At 35.5% G+C, this 22,962-nt stretch overlaps 2 protein-coding genes and 1 pseudogene across 2 annotated transcripts; 1 reads left to right on the top strand and 2 right to left on the bottom strand.

The window, feature by feature from the left end:
* Nucleotides 1–484: 484 nt before the first annotated feature.
* LOC132614412 (peroxidase 17) lies at nt 485–2,600 on the top strand. Its single transcript, XM_060328863.1, has 3 exons — nt 485–816; nt 908–1,099; nt 1,774–2,600. The coding sequence occupies exons 1-3, from the start codon at nt 610–612 to the stop codon at nt 2,386–2,388; spliced, it is 1,014 nt and encodes a 337-aa protein (XP_060184846.1). The 5' UTR covers nt 485–609; the 3' UTR covers nt 2,389–2,600.
* Nucleotides 2,601–2,829: 229 nt separating this feature from the next.
* On the bottom strand, nt 2,830–4,397 carry LOC132614413 (small ribosomal subunit protein eS6-like; annotated as a pseudogene).
* A 10,771-nt stretch (nt 4,398–15,168) lies between these two features.
* Nucleotides 15,169–19,184, bottom strand: LOC132614821 (serine/threonine-protein kinase SAPK2-like). The gene is made up of 9 exons (XM_060329368.1): nt 18,730–19,184; nt 18,439–18,513; nt 17,318–17,419; nt 16,907–16,960; nt 16,708–16,800; nt 16,532–16,624; nt 16,252–16,356; nt 15,968–16,066; nt 15,169–15,876 (listed from the first exon to the last, which is right to left on the bottom strand). The coding sequence occupies exons 1-9, from the start codon at nt 18,847–18,849 to the stop codon at nt 15,592–15,594; spliced, it is 1,026 nt and encodes a 341-aa protein (XP_060185351.1). The 5' UTR covers nt 18,850–19,184; the 3' UTR covers nt 15,169–15,591.
* Between the last annotated feature and the right edge of the window lie 3,778 nt (nt 19,185–22,962).

The following is a 22,962-nucleotide window of genomic DNA, read 5'->3' as shown; positions in this document are numbered from 1 at the left end:
TATGTACAAATACAAAGAGTAAGTTCCAAAAATCATAACTTCAAAAACTCAAATTTTCAAGTTTCAACTTTAAGATTCATTTTTTTTTCATAATTAGAAAATGAAAGTCTTGAATTCAATTTCTGCAAATAAAAATCTTTTTAGTAAGGAGTATTTTTACTTTCAATTCGACGTAAATAAAAATTAATCAGGTCAGTAAATTTCGCTTCCGGTGAGTGGTGACTAAAAAAAAATAAAAATAAAAAAATACATCATCTATCCCACTACCCATGCAACAAGTGGGTCCAGTTGGTTGAAATATCAGGAAATAAATGACAAAAGTGATTATCAAAATTATGCAGAGGTTCTTGACCCTACGCTACCCCCTCGCCCCACCCCACACACCCCCCATTTGCCACCCAACCCAAAACAAACTCTTCACAATTGGCCACTTTGTCTTAACCAAAAACTCCTATATAATGCTGACAAAACATGCAAATCAGGAATTTTCATTCATCTCCCTTCTCACCTTCTTCCCAAAATCCCCACTATTTCTCCTCATGCACAAAAATTTCAAGAACCAACAAAACATTAAACACTACTAAAAAAAAAAATAAAAAAAAATCAAGAATGGTTTATACCCTTCTTTTTTTCTTCATTTTCCTCAAAAGTTTGGATCTTTCAGCCATGGCTGCTCCTTTAAGGCCAAATTATTACTCAGAAACTTGTCCACAAGCTGAATTTATAGTCAAAGATGAGATGAAAAAAGCAATGAAAAAAGAAGTAAGAAGTGTAGCTTCAGTGATGAGATTGCAGTTTCATGATTGTTTTGTTAATGTAAGAATTTCAAGAATCTAATTTAATTAGTACCCCTTTTTTTGTCATACTTTTCTGGTATATAAAAGTTATTTCTTTTTGGTATTTTTAGGGATGTGATGCTTCTTTGTTGTTGGATGATACACCAAACATGCTTGGAGAAAAACTAGCTTTATCTAATATAAATTCATTGAGGTCTTATGAAGTTGTTGATGAAGTTAAAGAGGCTTTGGAGAGAGCCTGCCCTGGTGTTGTTTCTTGTGCTGATCTTTTAATCATGGCTGCTAGAGATGCTGTTGTTCTGGTAAATCATCTTTTCAACTTCCATAAATCTATTTCCAGAAAAGGAAAAATATCATATTTTTTTTCTTGGGCGTGGGGGTGGGGTGGGGGGTGGAGGAGAAGATGGATATAAATATTTGCCCATCAAAATTTAGTAGGCGTTAGGACATGGTTTGGTTGGGATTTGAAAAAATAAAATAAAAATTGAAGTTAAGTTGAAAAAGGGTTTTCGGAAGTGAAGTTGTTTTTTGACAAAAAGACGAGTTAGAAGTTTTTTGAGTGAAAATTTGGAAAAACTCCTAAAACATGTTTTTCATACTTAAAATTATAGCTTGAAGTTGAAATACTGGGCAAATTCACTAAACAAATGTTTATTTGAAATAATCTCAAAATATAAAGTATTTCAAATTTGCGAAATATTAGTCATGGACAAACGGCTCCATTTAGATAAAAACCACCTGTCTTTTTTGGTCGCTCACAAATTATTGATTACTATACTAAATTCTTGGTCATTGTGCTGTATTATTGCAATTTGATGAGGGAGTAGAGTAAAAGAAAAGGTAAAAAGGAACCCCAAATCTTGTACTAGTAACTATGATGAAAAATTTCCTCTTTTTCCTTTTCCTTTTCCTAGTTTGTCTTTTGGTTTTCTTGGTAAAACAGAGCATCTTATTTGTTTTATTTTTAACTCATCAGACTGGAGGTCCAAATTGGGAAGTGAAGTTGGGAAGGCTAGATAGTTTAACTGCAAGCCAAGAAGACTCAAACCAGATTATGCCAAGTCCAAGATCAAATGCAACATACCTCATTGATCTTTTCAGTAGATTTAATCTTTCTGTCCGAGATCTTGTAGCCCTTTCTGGTTCTCATTCCATTGGCAAAGGAAGGTGTTTTTCTATTGTGTTTAGGCTGTATAATCAGTCCGGTTCGGGCCGGCCTGATCCGACCATTGAACCAAGATTCAGAGAGAAGTTGGACAAGTTATGTCCACGTGGTGGAGATGGGAACGTAACAGGAGATTTGGATGCAACACCTGAAATATTTGACAATCAGTATTTCAAAGACTTGGTGAATGGAAGAGGGTTCTTGAATTCTGATCAAACACTTCATGCTAACCCTATTACAAGGGAATATGTTAGAGAGTTTAGTGTAAGTCAAGAAAAATTCTTTAAGGCCTTTGCTGATGGGATGATAAGGATGGGTGACCTGCAATCAGGCCGGCCTGGTGAGATTAGACGGGATTGCAGAGTGGCTAATAGCCGTAGGCCGCGTGTTGAAGTCTTGTTTGAGACTTCAAAGAGAGAAGAGTAAAAGTCTCTTGTAATTTTAAGACCATGAGATAGTATCAATCAGATTGTTTGTTTCAATGTTTTATGGTTAGCTTTGTTTGGATTTTACTTCAGAGTCTAGTCTTCTTACTGGTTGGCCATTGGGATGTCTTGAAGATATTTTGTAGCTTACAGAAACATTGTCAAGTTTCAGAAATACTAGAAATGAGAAAATAGGCCAATCACTTCACCGCATTCATCTTTGTAAGGTTAAGACATCCCAAGCAAAAAAGGCGAGCCTGAATGGAACAACTTGGTTAGTGCAAATTCATATAGTCGATTCCAACTTGAGTTCATCTATGAGTCAATTGTGCTCTGGAATTGTTAGATTATCAGTGTTAACTACAGCCAACCAAGAGCCGAAAAGAAAAGGTAAAGACAGGAAAGAATTAAGCTAGCAACAAGTTCCCTTATAACTCTTAACATTGCCAAAGAACAAAAAACAAAACCTCAAATCTTTAAGAACAAAATTAAGCTATTAAAAAAAAGAAGGAATTCCTCACAACAGTAAACTCAAACTAAACAGAGATTACATTCCGAGAGACCTAAGCAGCGATAGATGGCTTAGAAGTTGCAGATAGTCTAGCCCTCTTCTTCGCCAAACTCTCGCTACATCTCTCTCTTTGTTCCTTGAACCTACTCGCAAGTAACTTCGGATATTCAGCAGCTTCAGCCTTAGCCTTGACAATTCTCTCCTTCTTGTCAGCAATTCTAGCTCTCTTCCTTTGCAGAGTCAATGGCGTAACCAGTCTCTGGATTTTGGGAGCTTTGCTCGCCTTTTTCCCTGTCACCCAAAAAACAAAACAAAATCATAATTATCATAACGAAGCGACAAGAAGCATGCACAATCTCCTAGTTTGATTATAGATAAATTAACATAAATAGCCACCCACCAAAATACCAACAAATGTATATTTTTTTTTTGTATATTAATGTATAATACACATAAAATATTCATTTTTGATACATAATAGTGTATATTTTTGTATATTTGGCTAGCGAATGTAAGTATTTTTGGCCGAACGGCCAAATGTGTAAATTTCCCTTTAAAAAAAAAGGCAGCCCGATGCACTAAGCTCCCGCTATGCGCGGGGTCCGGGGAAGGGCCGGACCACAAGGGTCTATTGTACGCAGCCTTACCTTGCATTTCTGCAAGAGACTGTTTCCACGGCTCGAACCCGTGACCTCCTGGTCACATGGCAGCAACTTTATCAGTTACGCCAAGGCTCCCCTTCAAATGTGTAAATTTCCCTTATTATATGGAAATCACTAATCAACTGTAAAGACTGTGGCTAATTGGTTTCTGCTTATAAGTTTCAATACTTATATCCAAGCATGTAACTACTTATTTATAAATCAATTTCAACACTTGTGCTTGTCAGTGAGCCTATCAGCTAAGCCAAACAGGCTTTTTACTGTTGAAAACTTACCAGATTTGGTTGTGAAATTACGTCGGTAAGTATTGACATACTTCCTGACATCGTCTTCCTTGGAAAGGTTGAAGAGCTTCTTCCTGATTTTTTAAGCTCTTTTGGGTCTTCTCATCCTTGGTTTTTCAGTGTCTGTTAATCCAGGCAATCGTTCTCACCCTTTTTCACAATAACTAGATTCAAGACAGAAAGATCAGGACTAACAATGCATCCACGAACTGAGTTCCTCTTGCGTTCTCCATTTCGCCTAACATACCCACGGAAACATGGAGTACCTGTTTAATAGAAGAGCTTTAGACAATTCACGAGTCATTTAAGGCAAATAAAAAAAGAACTATACCTTGGTATAGCAAAAGTCGAACGTGACCAGGTGTTAAAACTCCTTGCTTCATTGGAAAACCTTGCTTGTGACATCCTCCCATAATCTTGAAGACATAGCCCTTGAATTCCTATCGAAATATACACACCCATTTTAGATAGATGGAATGTGCAAACTGAGAACGTCGCATAATGGGAACATAACCATACCTCTCCCAAGGCGTCTTACTGACTTCTTGAGAGATCCTTTTGTCAAAGAAGGCCCGGCTGCATTTTGAAAAATTAGGATAGTTATCAGTAGTGAACACTACACAGTTAATGCACCAGTATCAACAGTGCAAATAAGGTTATGGGAGACACATATACCAGAGAAATAGAGTTAATAAGGTAAGTGGTCACCTATGAACACATAGAGATAGATAAAGCTGGACACATACAGTTTTCTGCCAATGGCAAGCGACTTCTAGTAAGTTACATTACCCAGTGCAGCCTTAATAAATCACACGACTGTGATCTAGGAACAATAGCAGCTATACAAAATCCAAATCCAGTAAAATTGTTAATCGGGTATAGAAGATAAGACGAAGAAATAATTTGGACAGACAACGAATTTGATCATTTTAGAACAAAATAGGCAAGGGCTCTTTTTTTTTTTTTTTTTTTAAAGACATGGGAACCCGCAGCCGCTACCCTTCGGGTGCGCACAGGGTAAACCCAGCTCCTGTGCAATAACTCGCAAACCACACAGGAGAGGTAACCCGCACTAGACAAGCCCGGTGCGACGAGCTCGACGTAGAAGGCAAATCCCCTGCTGTCGTAGGTAGGGGGTTTCGAACCTGAGACCTCCATTATGAAAGCCCCATACTCAACCAACTGAGCCACCCTTGCGGGTAAATAGACAAGGGTTCAAAAGACATAGGAGTATAAAAAAAGCTAGATAACTCCTTCCCATCTGCCTAAGCCTAGATTGCTACTAAAATGTATCTAAAAACAAAAAAGTTATATAATTGTACCCGGTCGAAGTAAGAAATCATGGCATATATGCTTGGAATAGATTCCATTTTGAGAGAGTTGAGAAAACACTATCTCGTTAAAAGTTTCTATACATCTGCCCTTTCTAACAGTTGCTTAGTGAAATAGTCGAGGTGTGTGCAAAATGCAAATGTCCCATACACCACCCCTATTTAAAGAACCTTTGGTCAAAAAGAGATCGCCAGGCATAAAAAACCGCCCTTATATCGCAATAAAATTAGCTAAAACTTGTAAAACTAAGCAACTCTAACAAACCATTTAATAAAAGCAACTTATGTAGTATTACTTAGTATTTTTTTTATTCTATGAACTGTATTATGTTTAAATTAACAAGTATAGTCACATTTTTTCAAACTAAACCACAGGAAATTGAACAGCTAAGAAGCTATAGAAACACACACTCATTAAATTTATTAGGACAAAATGTAGAACAAACCAAGAAAAGAATAGACAAAAGGGGTCTACAAAATGGGAAAAATAATGTTATTACAGTTTCTGGTCGTCGTCGATCTCGAGCTTCTTCTGGCACCCAGTTGTCTGATTGCTATATTGAACTGCAAAATATTTGAAATAAAAAAATTACGGCAAACAAAATTTTAAAAATAAATACATCTTTGTAGGACAAAAACATAGAAAGAGGAGCTGTTAGAGTAACGAAAACTTACCCAAATAGCTAACTTTTAATATGTTTTAACAATTTATAGCTACAAGTTGCAAAATTACAATTCGTAGCTGCTTTTGTTGTATTTTTGGTCATTTTCGCATTTTCAAAATACAACGAAATACAAAATCGCTGTTGAGTCTGGTCATTTTCGCGTTTTCGAAATACAGCGAAATACAATATCGCTGTTGAGTCTGGTCATGTTCGCGTTTTTGAATACAACGAAATACAAAATCGCTGTTGAGTCTGGTCATGTTCGCGTTTTTGAAATATAACGAAATACAAAATCGCTGTTGAGTAAAAAACGGTTGTGTACACTGAGAATAGGTGTGAAAACTGATAATATACTTGGTAGGCATGAAGCTAAAACGGCAAAAACTTAGGGATTATGGGGTAGTACATTTAATTAAGAAAATTGGGGTAGCTATGAAATGTAAAATTTGAATAATATAGCTACTAACCTTAAATATTAGAAAAGGTAGTTACTATCCATAATTAAGTCTTGGTAATAGCTATGGCAAGTAAATTTTTCAATTTTTTTTTTTGTTTGTTCTAAATAAGGCTTAGAACTGAGTTGGGCCTTTTGGCTAAGTGATCATAATGGGCCTTCACATGAAATTCCAGATTTATCCCCCTCATAGGTTGAACCTCAATAAAAAGCCCACTTCTTCTGTGGAGGGTGAAGTGCAAGGACACCTGATTTTGACGCCACCATTTAGCTTGTGTCTGCTTGCTTTTTAAGTCTTCTTTTTGCACGTGTATCAGTCGGGACATCTTCAGACATACAGTGTCTGAAGTTAGTCTTGAGAAAGTCTAACTTTCTACGGCTGAAGTTCAGGCATATACGACTGAAATTTAGTCATTTTTGCCTGAACTTCATATGTGGCGGAAGTTCAATCATAAGGCTGAAGTTTAGTTAGTTTTGCCTGAGTTCCGTCATTTCTTTCTAATGTTTAGACACATATGCCTTATGTGTAAATAAAAATGGTTGAAATCAAGCAAAAAATGACTAAGACAAAAATGATTGAAGCCCAACCATTTTTGCTTGGACTTCAAGCAGATGCATCAACTTTACTCAACCTTACTCATATGAAACTTCAGAGATTTGGTTTTGTCAAGCTTAACTTTAAACACCATATATCTGAAGTGGTATATGTGGAAAAAAAATTTAAAAACAAGTATAAGTAAAAGCAGGCTGCCCTGTATAATTTCTACCGGGGAAAGACACCTTGGAAAAAGAAAATTAGAACATAAATTTGTAAGTTGTCTCACACTTGGTATGGTTTTGTAAGAATATAGACATTTCTTTGTTTTGAGTTGTAAAAATCTGGAACAAGATGAAGGAAACTAATTGAGAAATTTTCATGGGACTAGTTGTCCACTCACTTTTTAGTTTTTACTACTTCATTAATCCGCGTAGTGACATTGACGAAAGTTAACTTATTAGAAATAACTGTGTGAGTTAGCAGTATTTGATAAAATAATCGGGGTGTGCAGAAATTAGTCTGACCACTGTCGTTACTAGATAAAAACTTTCCTACATTGTGAATGTTTTTGTTAGTAACCATGTGGTTAATAATTCTATTAAAAGAAAAGAGAAAATGAGAACATAAATTTATTTAGATTAGATAGCTAATCGATGCAAGGAAAGTTGGATGTATAATTTGAAAAAAAGAAAAGGTGAACATTTGTAAGATCCTTTAGGTTGAGAGCTATTATTAATCTTGAAAAAAAAAAAAAATTGACTTCCCGCATTAAGTTAGTTTTGTGACTCAAATGAGTAAAACAATCCAAGTTGAGTTGTTTGTAATAAATTTCATTAATGGCATTGTTGAGTTGTTTGTAATAAATCGCACGGATTTTACAACACTTAACGAAAACTTAATAATGACTATATGTTAAAAGACTTCTATCAGTTGGAATATTTATAATTACGAACATCACGTCTTTCTAAATTGTTTACCCAAATAATACACTAAAACAATCGTCTTTTCTCAAGTTTTTAATAAGCCAAGGTCAACAACCAATCACATTTATGCACATAAGCAAATTATTGAGAAGTTACTAATTGCTTTCCTCACTTCATATAAAAAAATAAAAATAAATCTCATTCTCGATGAGTATAATATTATGTGATTATGTTATCATCTCTACTATATAATCACTTTATTTAAGTTGCTATCAAATTCTTCATATGCGAAGTTAGGAAGGATTGACTAGAAAGTTGTGTTGCTGATGTGATAGTCTTTTGGGTATGACCACATTCGTCTCGTGTTTCTAACCTGAAAGGAATGAAAAATACAAAAATAATATATGTGCACTATCTATGGAATGGAGTGACCATCCTTAATCTTCTCTTCCCCATCTTCCCCTTTTTGCCTTTAGCTATTAACAGTTGGCAATGCTTGGCCCATTATTTAATTTGTTTGAAAACAATACTCGTATAATTATGTTATCAACTCTACTATATAATTATTTTATATAAGTCGCTATCACTAAGCGTGGAGTGTTGTTATAAAGGTCAACACACATTCATAATGTTGTTTATGTTTATCTTCTGCTGCATGATGCCAAATTTTCCCATTTTGTAAGGTCTTCCTTAACATTATTTATGGAAACTTCCTGATCTATAGCAAGGCAAAGAATTAATAATTAAAGACATGTTGTGAACTTGAAGTTCCCACATCGCTCGCACACGGGATTGTGTGCGTGCTTATAAGCTGGGCCTGAAGCCTTTACTTGTATACGCGTTTTAAAGCCGTGAGGTGCGCCAAAGCGGACAATATGTACAAGCAGTTTATAACACGTTATCAGCATGATGCTCGCGATGGGAGGGTGTGTTGTGAACTTGAAGTTCCCACATCGCTCGCACACGGGATTGTGTGCGTGCTTATAAGCAGGGCCTGAAGCCTTTACTTGTAGACGCGTTTTAAAGCCGTGAGGTGCGCCAAAGCGGACAATATCTACAAACTGTTTATAACACGACTCTGTCATCTCGAGCAAATACTTTACAAGCCTCGAAGGTATTGATTTCTTTGTTTTCCATTACTAATGGCAAATCTTTCTAGACGTGAATTTGTAGCCTTAGATATATCCGGCAATAGCTATATGTCTTGGATTCTTGATGCCGAGATTCACCTTAATGCGATGGGTCTGGAAGACACCATCAAAGATAAAAACGAGGCATCAAATCAAAACCGTGCTAAGGCAATGATATTCCTCCGCCATCATCTTGATGAGAATTTAAAAATGGAATATCTCACGGTTAAAGATCCTCTTACGCTGTGGAATGATCTGAAAGATAGATATGATCACCTGAAGATGGTCATACTTCCACAAGCACGTTTTGATTGGCTCCATTTAAGGTTCCAAGATTTTAAATCTGTTAAGGCATACAATTCTACTATGTTTAAAATTATTTCTCAATTGAAATTATGTGGTGAAAATATTACTGATCTTGATATGTTGGAGAAAACATTCTCCACTTTTCCTGCCTCGAGTATGCTCCTGCAGCAGCAATACCCAGAGATGAAGTTCAAAAAATATTCTGATCTAATCTCACATCTTCTAGTGGCTGAACAACATAATGAATTACTGATGAAAAATCATGAAAGCCGACCCACTGGTACTGCCCCATTCCCTGAAGTGAATGGGACAAATTTTCGCCATTCTAGGCGTGGAAGAGGTCGTGGCCCCAGTCGTGGTCATGGTCGTGGTCGAGGAAGGAATTTTAATCATGATTCTCGTTTTGCACCATATAATACCCTTCAGCACCAGCAGTGTAAAAGGAAGGATGAAAAGCATGAAGTTGTGCAAAAGAAAAATTCAGAAAATAATTGCTTCCGATGTGGAGGAAGATGGCACTGGTCACGTACCTGTCGTACGCCAAAGCACCTTGTTGAGCTATATCAAGCCTCCCTCAAAAGGGCAGAAAAGGATGCCGAAGCAAATTTTATTTCTGAAGATAATGTTGAGCCTATGCATCTAGATGTGGCAGATTTCTTTGAACTCCCTGAAGGGAAAATAGATCATCTGATCGGTGATGGATCTGTATTAACTTAGATATTTCATACATGTCATTTGTATTATCTAATGTGGTTATGTTTCCATATATATATAATAAAGTGTGTGAAATACTTTGTCTAATCAAAATATCTACTTCGATGTTTACTTTGCCTATTCTTTCGTTTTGAAGAATATATGGAAAATCCTCAAATATTATTTGGATCAATGACAAATCATGAAGATATTTGTGTGATTGATAGTGGAACAACGCATGCTATATTCAAAGATGAGAAATACTTTTCTCAATTGCGTAGAAAAAGGGGAAATATTAATACAATTTCTGGCAATTCGAAATTAATTGAAGGCTCCGGAAGAGCTACTATATTTCTACCTAAGGGGACGAAACTTGTTATAGAAGATGCACTATTCTCTTCTAGATCCCCAAGAAACTTGTTGAGTTTCAAAGATATCCGCCGTAATGGGTATCACGTTGAGACATTAAATGAAACAAATGATGAATATCTTATCATTACAAAGAATGTCTCCGGCCAGAAATGTGTTTTGGAGAAATTACCAACTTTGTCTTCTGGCCTGTACTATGCAGAAATTAGTACAATGGAAGCACACTCAATCGTAAACCAGAAGTTTAACGATTCAGGAACTTTTGTGCTTTGGCATGACCGAATGGGTCATCCTGGATCAATAATGATGAGACGAATTATTGAAAATTCAAAAGGGCATCCACTTAAGAACCTGAAGATTCTTGAAAGTAGTGAGTTTTCATGTGTCGCTTGTCATCAGGGCAAATTGATAACCATGCCATCACTAATGAAAGTTGACATTGAATCCCCTGCTTTTCTAGATCGTATACATGGGGATATATGTGGACCTATTCACCCATCTTGTGGGTCATTCAGATATTTTATGGTTCTAATAGATGCGTCTTCGAGATGGTCTCATGTGTGCCTCATATCGTCTCGCAACCTGGCGTTTGCGAAATTATTGGCACAAATAATACGCTTAAGGGCACACTTCCCAGATTATCCTATAAAGGCTATACGTCTTGATAATGCTGGAGAATTTACATCCCAAGCTTTTGATGATTATTGTTTATCAGTTGGGATAAAGGTTGAACATCCTGTAGCACATGTTCATACCCAAAATGGCCTTGCTGAGTCATTTATTAAGCGTGTGCAATTGATAGCAAGACCATTACTTATGAAAACACGGTTGCCTACAACCGTCTGGGGTCATGCTATTTTACATGCAGCATCTCTTGTTCGTCTTAGACCGACTCATTATAATAAATACTCCCCGTCACAATTAGTATTTGGTCATGAACCAAATATTGCTCATCTCCGAATCTTTGGCTGTGCTGTATATGTACCTGTAGCACCACCACAACGCACTAAGATGGGCCCCCAAAGAAGGTTAGGAATATATGTTGGGTTTGAATCACCCTCCATTATTCGCTATCTTGAGCCATTGACGGGAGATTTATTCACTGCCCGATTTGCAGATTGTCGATTTGATGAAACAAATTTTCCACAATTAGGGGGAGAGAGAAAAGAAATCAAAAGAGAAATTGCGTGGAGAGTTCCATCACTATCTCATTTTGATCCACGTACCCCTATATGTGAGCAGGAGATCCAGAAGATCATCCACTTACAGAAAATAGCAAATCAAATGCCAGACGGATTTACTGATTTGAAAAGAATAACTAAGTCGCATATCCCTGCAGAGAATGTGCCTATTCGAATTGATGTTCCAAATGGACAATCTACTAGTGTCATAGCCTCTGAATCTCATCCACGCCTGAAGCGTGGTAGGCCATTGGGCTCCAAGGATAAAAATCCAAGAAAAAGAAATACAAACAATGATCAGAATGACACTATGAAAGGATCTCATGAAGAGATTCAAGATCTGATTAATTCTGATATTCCTGAAGAAATCAGCAAACCCGAGACTTCAGTGAGTGAAGAACTATATCGTTCGAAAATTGTGGTGAATAGTGTTTTTGCATATAATGTTGCACTAAATATTATAAAGGGCAGTGAGGATCAGGAACCTCAATCTGTCGGAGAATGTCGACGAAGATATGATTGGCCAAAATGGCAAGAAGCAATTCAATCAGAATTGAATTCACTTGCTAAACGTGAGGTTTTTGGACCTGTAGTCCAAACGCCTAATGGTGTAAAACCAGTTGGTCACAAATGGGTCTTTGTACGGAAAAGAAATGAGAGAAATGAAATTGTGCGATACAAAGCACGCCTTGTTGCACAAGGATTCTCTCAAAAGACCCGGCGTCGACTATGAAGAAACATATTCACCAGTTATGGATGCTATAACATTTCGATACCTCATGGGTTTAGCTGTCTATGAAACCCTTGAAATACATCTTATGGATGTGGTTACAGCTTATCTTTATGGTTCACTTGATAATGAAATTTATATGAAAATTCCTGAAGGATATAAAATGCCTGAAGCATTTGGTTTAAAGTCTCGGGAAATGTATTCAATCAGATTACAAAGATCATTATATGGTTTAAAACAATCAGGGCGTATGTGGTATAATCGCCTAAGTGAGTACTTGATAAATGAAGGATATATAAATGATGCCATTTGTCCATGTGTTTTTATTAAGAAAACAAAATCAGGGTTCATTATACTTGCTGTTTATGTTGATGACATAAACCTCATTGGAACTTCAGAAGAGCTCCAAAAGGCGATTGAATATTTGAAGAAAGAATTTGAGATGAAAGATCTCGGAAAGACAAAACTCTGTCTTGGTCTGCAAATTGAACATTTCGCAAAAGGGATCTTTATACATCAATCTGCCTATACTGAGAAAGTTTTAAATCGGTTTTACATGGACAATGCGCATCCTTTAAGTACTCCTATGGTTGTTCGCTCACTTGAAGTGAGCAAAGATCCGTTCCGACCTCAGGAAGAAAACGAAGAGCTACTTGGTCCTGAAGTACCATATCTTAGTGCAATAGGTGCACTTATGTATCTTGCTAATGCTACAAGACCTGACATAGCATTTTCTGTTAATTTGCTAGCAAGATATAGCTCTTCTCCTACACGGAGGCATTGGAACGGGATTAAGCATATATTGCGATATCTGAAGGGAACTAGCGATATGGGTCTGTTTTATACTAACAAAGGTAGTACAGATCTTGTTGGTTATGCAGATGCAGGTTATTTATCTGATCCACATAAAGCTCGATCTCAAACGGGCTATCTGTTTACATGCGGAGGTACTGCTATATCATGGCGATCGACCAAGCAGTCCATTGTTGCTACTTCTTCAAATCATGCTGAGATAATCGCTATTCATGAAGCAAGTAGAGAATGTGTGTGGTTGAGATCAGTGATACATTTCATCAGAGAAAGATGTGGCTTGAAGTGTGATACAAAAATACCAACAGTATTATATGAAGATAATGCTGCATGCATAGCTCAATTAAAAGGAGGTTTCATAAAAGGAGATAGAACAAAGCACATTTCACCAAAGTTATTTTTCACACATGATCTCCAGAAGAATGGTGATATTGATGTGCAACAAATCCGTTCAAGTGACAATCCTGCAGATTTGTTCACTAAATCTTTGCCAACTTCAACTCTTGAGAAGATGATATTCAAGAATGGAATGCGAAGACTCCGACATCTGAATCTTGGTCTTCGTCAGGGGGAGTGAAATACGTGTTGTACTCTTTTTCCCTTAACCAAGTTTTGTCCCATTGGGTTTTCTTGGTAAGGTTTTTAATGAGGCAACTCTCAAAGCGTATTATTAGATATGCGCACTCTTTTTCCTTCATTAGGACTTTTTCCCACAGGGTTTTTCCTAATAAGGTTTTAACGAGACACATCATCTATTAATGGATATCCAAGGGGGAGTGTCAAAAATATCCCAAATAGTGGATATCCAAAATATCCCAAAATATCCCAAAATATCTCAAAATATCTCATGTCCTGTTTCTCTATAAATAGGATGCACAGATGCAATGTTGAAAGAGCAGAAGTAATATAAACTGATATCTCTCTACATATTCTCTCTACATATTTCTTCCGTATATTTACTTTATAGTTATTATTTTATAACACGTTATCAGCACGATGCTCGCGATGAGGGGGTGTGTTGTGAACTTGAAGTTCCCACATCGCTCGCACACGGGATTGTGTGCGTGCTTATAAGCTGGGCCTGAAGCCTTTACTTGTATACGCGTTTTAAAGCCGTGAGGTGCGCCAAAGCGGACAATATGTACAAGCAGTTTATAACAAGACAACTATTATAGCAAGGTTTGTCACTAACTTTTAAGTGCGGCACCGGGCACATATATCAATTATTGGGGCTATTGGGAAGACACATCAGAATCAAGAAGCAGCAAATTCATTATCCTGTTCCAGCAAAAAAATATACCATCCATAGCTTTTGATCAATAAAACTAGGAGCTAGAATGGTCATTATAATAGTGCTAATCCCTGGTAGTCTTTGGTACCTATCAAAAAAGGATGCTAATCTCGAATATGGTGTGCTTCCTACTTTAATGGACCCTAAGCAACGCGCCATGAGATAATGGATGTCAGCACTCAGCAGTAGAACAAGCAATTGAGTTCGAGTTAGATGTAAATATTATAATAATATATACTCTTATGGTTGGATTAAAACTTCTCAATTATGCTTTCTCAATCCTTAGTAAGTTTGAATCGGTTATATGAATCCTTATTGACCACGTGGCTTAAGTAATTCTCATTTCTCACTGACCATGTTGCTTATTTTCCGTCATTTTAAAAAACATTCAAGAAAATTCATCGAATAAATTATCAACAAAGGTTTTAGAGAATAAGTAATTACTTCTTTATGATTCTAGTAGTAGATCAAGATACAATGCTCAATTACTCATGCACACCAACAAATGTCTTTAGGGCAAGCGATGATCAGACATGTAATATATGAGTTCACGCGATTCAGTAATTTTTGCCCAAATTTTATATATGGGTGAAAAAATTCACTAAATATTTAAGAATATTTGACTAAACATAGTTATTATGATATATTAACTTAAGGTCGTTGTAAGAACTAAGTTGGTCAAATCACAAACTTTAATATAACCCACTTGACAAAGATCTTATGTTTCTTTATAAAGTTTTTAGATTGTAATTTACTCATGGTTCTTGCACTAATCAATATTTAATAGTTGCATGCATTAACAGACAAATTATTTTTGCATTTTTTTTTATTCTAATACTTCAGAGCTAATCAAATCACACCATTACTAAAATCAACTTAACAAAGAACCCGTGGTTCATAACATAAGAACAACTTGTAGTGTATATTTACAATTATAAAGAGAGTTAAATAGAATACAAAGGGTCATACATGATGAATATTTCTAACATAGTATCTTATAACATGAGATTAAACAAAAGGCAAAAAAGCCAGGGAGTAAAACCACTATGCTAAAAAGGATAAATACTTACCCGCAACAAGCTTTTTTCCTGAAAATTTAACCTTAGTTGTTACAAACCAAAGTCAAAATACATACTATATCTGATATCACTTAACCATGGTTAAGCAACGGAGAAAAGACCATTTTCATTATCCATGGCTAAGGAGGATCCTCATCATAGCTTTTACTTTGGCTTCCATGACACAATTTACACAATTCTATGCACTAAAACTACACTAAACTCACGTTATATGCGAGATCTGATAAAGAGTCTGACCACATTGAGTTTAGACAAAATCTCCACTTGTCTCTATCACATCATCTATATCAGCATCAATATCTAAGTCATCATCAAGATCAAGACTACTGCTTCCATTAACAAATAAGTCACCTACTTTGGGCCCTTCTCCTGGCTTTCTTGCCTCTTGAATTATAGCCAACACTTCATCAATACTTTGAGAGGGTTCATTTTCTCCATTCATTTGTAAACTTGCTTCCTCTCCTTCCATAAATTCTATAGGCGAATTCTTTAGAAACCAAGGATGCTTTTTAATCTCTTCTATGGTTATTCTCTACAAATACAATATCATAGAATTAGCTGATTTTCAACAAACAAAAAGAAAGTGGATGTACAAATTTGAAGAGAAAAATAAAACTACAAACCTTCTCAGGGTCAGCTACAAATATTTGAGATAAAAGATGCTCACACTCCTTCGAAAGTCGAACGTAATAAGGAACTGAATATTGAACACTCAATATCCTCTGCCACAAACCAAAATTTTTCATCTTTAAGGAAAGAAAAAGAGGAAATGAAACAAGAAGTCGACTATATATAGAGGGTTAATTTCACGTCTGGTCAATGAAAATGACTTTACTGTTATAGCGGGTCACCTTTAGTGACCATACGTGAAAATTAACGTGTTTTTTAAAAATGAAACATAACTTACTGTCAAAGTTTTCCTGAAATTTCTTGGATCACTAGGATCTTCAAAGGGATAAGCACCAACAAGCATCACATATAATGTAACCCCACAAGACCAAACATCTGCTAGCTTTACATCCAAAATGATGACATGCAAACCATAAAGTTTAGTCAACAAATCAATGCATTAATTGAAATAATAATTAAATGATTTAAGTTATATATACTGACAATATACTATCAAACCAATTTAATCTGTTACAGCAGTTTGCTACTCTATAGTTAAAAGATCATTATAATCGTACCTTCCCATCGTACTCCTTTCTTGATAAGACTTCTGGTGCGATATAGGCCGGAGTTCCAACAGTAGATTTGGGTTGGGAATGCAGGACCGACGACTAAACAATGAATTATACAACAATCAGAAGCTATTTTTGAAAAAATAATCCAATTTCAACATAGGATAGAGTTCATATTTTGCCTTGGAGTAGCTAAAATCGCATATTTTAAGGCGCGGTGTTGAGCTACCATCTAAGAGTGTATTTTCGAGCTTGAGATCTCTATGACAAATTTGCTGCATTCAAGAAAATATTTGCACATCACAAGCATCATATAGGAGTAAATTTGGGTATTAAAGCATAGACCAATTGAAATAAACTTAGTTACTAGTTCTCATTTACCATTGAGTGACAGTAACTGACTCCTGATATAAGTTGTTGAAAGAAAAATCTTGCCTGAAAAATCATAACCAAAAACAGGACAGATTGCATTAACAAGGAATTCAGATTACAATGACACTAAAATTGGATTATTTAATAAAGTTTCAGTATACAAACTTCTATAAGATTTATGAAAAATAAAAATAGACGTGTATCTCAAACTTCCAAGAATAAGAGGAACTAACTTGATTGCCTACCTATGTTGCTAGGTCTCTTTGAAAATGTCACTAATGCGTGTCAGACCCTCTAAAAGTAGTGCAGTTTTGGAGAATTCGAATCAATGCAGTAACATTTTGGAGAGTCTGAGCAGCAGAATTGCTTGCTAAAATTAAAACTAAAAGATGTGACAAAAATCTAGAATTTTTATGTTACCTCATCTTCACTGAATCTACCAGCATTGCAAATTCTTCCAAACAGCTCTCCGCCAGCCGCATATTCCATCACTATTGCTAGATGAGTTGGGGTAAGAAATACCTGCACAATAATGAAAAACATGATCTAAAATTCTGGTCCAAGAAACTCTATATTCAGATTAGCTAAAATCAGATTCTCTGCTTTCTTGATATCTTCATAACAGAAATCTGATGAGCCATTATTGGTCTCAGACGGAACTTGTTGAGAATTTAATTAACTAAATAAAAATGTGTTCTCTTTATCAATTTAAGCTTCTAAATGAGCAAACAGAGCCCATATGTTCTGGATTCAAGTCTCACCACCACCATTATGAAAAATAAATTTCACGCACTTGGCCAATGTAAAAGAACCAGGCACCGCACGTGAGGGAGCGCATTGAGAATATAATTAATTAAATAAAAGAATGCTTCTCTATTAGCTTAAGCTTCTAGATGCGATGATCACATACTTCAACAGAACAAATGAACGAGGCTGCATTATCAGATGTAAGGTACAGTTTCTTAGCTTGTGAAATCAAGATTCAAGTACATAACAATAAAAACAGGTTGAGTTGGTTACCTATATTTTGAAAATGATCCTATTTTCTTAAGAACATCGAGAATTGTGATAGCTGTATGTATTCAAGCTTCCACTAAATGTGAAGAATCAAACATCAAAGGGGGTTTCATTTGCTTGCTCAAAATACTAAAATGGCATCTGATTTAAAGAGGCAAAATCTTGAAAAAGCTAGCACTTTTAACATGACAAAGGGAATCTCAGCTTCAAATAAGTATAACAGGCTGTTCAACAGAGTTTACAACTTAAAACAATCACTGACTGAGAAATTTATCTGTTACTAAATTAGTATGATCAAAGGGGAATCCACGATTTGAATTTTCTGGATTCGGATGCACTGAATTCACTGACATTTGAGTTGATGGGTTCAAAATTTAATATTCGCACATATTTCCAATAGATTTTTTCAATATACATAATACTAGGACTGAGCCAAAACTATTGAGTTCAGCTGAACCCATAACTTTTATGAACAGACAGATTTTACTATGAAAAACTTCATTAAATGATGCATTAATAATTACCTCCTTGAATTTAATGATATTGGGATGCCTCAAGGACCTATGATTCATGATTTCTCTCTGAACATGCTCATCCATCTGCACGGACAAACCCAAAATAAGGCAAGAAAGAGTAGCAAAAATGAATCTTGACAATTAACAATAATACTACATAACAACCATACGAATATTCAACGGGTTCGATCCTTAGAAATGAAAACAATCTTGCTAGGGAGCATTTCCCCGTACCAGAAATCAGGTGAGAAACAAAAGAGAAGAAGAGGTGAATGGTTGGGAGAAAGAGATGAAGCAAACCTTTTTTCCTCTCTCAATATACTTGACAGCATAAAGCTCACTTGTCCACTTATCTTTCACTAGCTTAGCTACACCAAAACTGCCAGAACCAATATCTTTCACAATTTCATACCTTTCCATTCTATTTATTTTAGCTTCAATAATACCTCATATCAATGCACTCAGTATTTGAAAACAAAAATACACGATAAGGGGATTTTCAAGATTCTGGGTACTATATATACAAGAGCTGTATAACTAAGTGAACTGGTCATGTCTTGCTAGTCTTCAAAGAACATGACTGCTATTTGACAGGAACAGAAAATGGCAGACACGTGGAACTGCTCCAATGGTTTGATATTTGAGTATAACTAAGATATTACGGGCGTGGAATATTTACGTGCCTGAACCAAAAAGAGAAAACAACATAAAAAAGATGACAGAAGATGTTATGTGGTGGGACGGTCGAGATTCTTCTATTTTGTTTTTGAGGAACTTTAATAGTGAATAATTAAGCAGGAAAAAAACCAAAAAGTAAACAGGAGCGGATAGCAACTTGGTACACATTTCCCTTTTGTTATGTTTATTGCATCGTGACTTCACAGGCGGATGCAGTTGCGTTACATCATTTATCTAAATTCTAACACGTTTGATGGAAAACGTAAATTTATGTGGAGGCACATTCACTAAAATTGCAATGAATAATAAGTTTGAACCTATATTTTTACAAATATAATGAATACAATGCTAAGGATCTTAAAAGCTGAACCTTCATATTTTAAATCCTGAATCTGTCTCCGTATGACCTTGGAGCTACGGTTGTTATACAAATACAGTAAATTCTTTGCAACATTCTGAAACTAAAATCTTGAAATTTGAAGGCCAACATCATTTTTCTAAGCTTGTATAGGTAGGTTTTTACTTGGTTTATATGGAGTATTTAACAAACTGTCTTAATCAATTTGATTTTTTTGTAAGGGACTTAAACTGGACCACAAACACCTTGACCTTCACCATTAATTCTTCAAACACGTACCAAGGGAAGGAAGAAAATTTGAAATTCAGAGCTGGAAAGTTTGAAAATTCCTTATTCTTTTTTCCTTCAGGAAAATGACTAATATGATCAACTAAAGATACTATTAACGTAGTATGATATTGCTCGCCTTGATCAAATCCATATTGTTAATCTCAAAAGCCTCACACTATTGAGAGAATCCCTACATTTTATATGAAGCTTCTTTTTCTTTTTAACTACTAATGTGATGCTTTATTCGATCAACCGATAATTTTTCTCTTAAACTAAGTTCCACATGCCCATCACCAAGATTCACGGGCTAATACCGACATTCACCGTGAATCTGCATAGTCATGACCACCAAAGCCTATAGGCTTCTTTTTGAGTTTACGCATCTCCAAACGACGGCAATAATTAACTCGTAGATGGGCAAAGGCAGTCACCCGACTCACACCACCCGCCAATTCCATATTTGTCTAGCAAAACAATCTACATATACTCTTATACTTAACATGGTGTGTTATATATTCTCCGTTTTGGGCCCAAGTTTTTTCTCTAGAGAAGACCTCACAATATTAAGAGTAAGCCCCCCCCCCCCCCCCCCCCCTTTTTTTTTTTTTACTTTTTACCTTTATATTAAGAGTAACCCTACACTTTATATTATATTTTTTTCTATTCAGCTATCAATGTGGAACTTTGTTGGCATATCCACCACTGCCCACTGTTAATCAGAAGTCAAGGGTTCAAGCGCCGAAAATAAAGAAATTCCTCACATGGAGCCTTTTTTTCTTAAATGGGTCATATGCGACACAAATTTAAATTAGTCGAGCCAATGAATTCTGAATACCTAATGAATTTACAACAAAGATTCCATGGAGGGTTAACACTGAAAGTAAGGAAATTCCTCACATGGAACCTATTTTCTTAAATGGGTCATACGCGATGCGAATTTAAATTAATCGAGCCAATAAATTCTAAATACCCAATGAATTTACAACAAAAATTCCACGAGGGTTGGAGGGTCCCCCAAAAAGGAAACCAACCATATTCAAGAAAACATTTGGCATCAAGAAAATCAATTTCAAGATTCTGAATAATATTGTCGAATGCAAAGTGAAGGATGGTTGAAGCAACAAATGTTTAAATACACTCATAGTTGCTAGCCTTTGTCCTTATGCTACTTTGTGGGTCTTAGGTCTACCACCCCCCTTCTAAAAGCTTGGACAACTCATTGACCGACCTCTTTCTTTTTAAGTGCAAAGTTGGCAAGCTAGAGTAATTAACGATATCCTTTGGTAGAATTATTCTTTGGTTTGGTCCTCCTTTGTCACCACTATTATTTTAGTGGAGTTCAAATTCTATACATGTATTGCTGTGTAAAAGAATTTTAATACTATTATAAAGTCGACGGAATTGATCCTGATTCCTCTGAGTAAATAACTCAACTTACAACTCAGTGCACTGCTAAGCCTTTATGTAGCATGAGTGCGCACAGGTACTAATAAATCAATTCTACAAAATATGTACATAAAAATATATTTAATTTTGCAGAAAGATTATTGGTTCACGTGCACCATATAAATTACCCACTAAATTCGCTCCTGAACTTAAAGCTCATTTTAGTTACTGAATTTGTAATTAAATAGTCATACATATCTAATGAATCTATCAATACTACATGATTTAAGCAGAAGCTACTGTGTTCACCTGGGCATCTAATACGATAGCTCCACCATTTACTATCAGATAACCACATGTAATTATACACAATAAGTAACCTATTTTGTCAAACTTTTGGAAAGTCAAAAGTGCTTATTTTAAAAAGTTGAGGTGTTGGTCAAGCTATTAAGAAAGAAAAAACAAGTGTTTTTGAATAGCAGCAAAGCCAATTTAGAAGTTTAAAAAGTAGCGTATTCGAGAAACATTTTTTGAAACCTTTACCGAACAAAACTTGCTGCTCTAGTATTGATATAAGTCATTTTCAAATTGATTTCCAACTAAAAATTGCCTAGAATACTTTTTCGAAAATCATTTTTAATGAAAATACTTTTCAAAATAAATTAATTTTGAGAACTTGCCAAGCATGCAGTAAGATTTGTTATTTTGGAGATAATAGGTTCAGATACAATGATGGCGTAATTTTTTCTACAGTATTAGTTAAAACTGCCCCTCTGATTTAGCTCTTTCACTGAGAGTTCTATAGATTTTGCATTTTCATTAGCAATGTCATTATTTGAGTTACAATTTCACCTGTAATTGTTTACTACCGTTCTTCTTGTATGTCCCATTTGCATATAAGTCTTTAGTTAATCGGTTCCCAATTCGTAGACTGAAAAAACTTGTTCTAAATTAGTTTACATTGACCCATCCAAATTATAGCAGGAAAATTGGAGGAGATTACTCATGACAAACACTATAATAGAAGGAAAAGAAGCTAAAAGAGAAGAAAAGAAAACTGCAAATACGATTGACCCCAAAAAAATAAAAAATGCAAATACATTTAATTTTATCTTTCCTAAACTTTTATGTTATGCATAATTTGTAGATATGCTCTTCAATATCCATCAACGTCGTACATCCTGAAATATAAATTGCTAAATGCAGGTATTTTCACGTACGTTTACTTATCTATCTCTCTATTTGGTTACATAGGCCTTTTTCATCACGTCTCTCCACAAAAAAGACACGGTATGGTTGGAACAGAATTTAGTTGACGTAAGACAAAAAATTATGTGATTATCACAATAATAGATATACTTCATGTTACATTCCAAATCCATGACACGTATTGTTTAATTTTGACCGAATAAATTTAACGAATTTTATCCTTTGAGTTATTATATATCGAGCCCAATGAGCACGCACCCAATACGTTTTTGAAGTGTCACGCTCATGATGGAAAACATATAGTAGACAATTAAATCCTTTAATGAAAATGTTGTATCAACCGCTAATTACGATGATTTATGAAAGGTACTGATGATTATACAGTAACAAGAAGACATGCATGGAGCTAAATCTGCAATTATCATGAACAACTGGCTGATAATGAAATCATCAGGTTGACAATAAGCTTCCTTCAGATTATAGGAACAAATGGCAAAAGGACAGGTGACCTTAATTATATGGGCGATGCCAACCTTTCATGATTTATGTTATAAAGGCATGCATTTGGCGCCACACGCATGTCTTTCCATTTTGATATAAAATTTGGGGATTACATATATTTCGTATTTGGT

This window comes from Lycium barbarum, chromosome 10 (assembly GCF_019175385.1).
Source record: "Lycium barbarum isolate Lr01 chromosome 10, ASM1917538v2, whole genome shotgun sequence".
Classification (NCBI taxonomy): domain Eukaryota; kingdom Viridiplantae; phylum Streptophyta; class Magnoliopsida; order Solanales; family Solanaceae; genus Lycium; species Lycium barbarum.
Note: the sequence above shows the minus strand (reverse complement) of the source record. Positions and strands in the feature narration are given on the sequence as shown.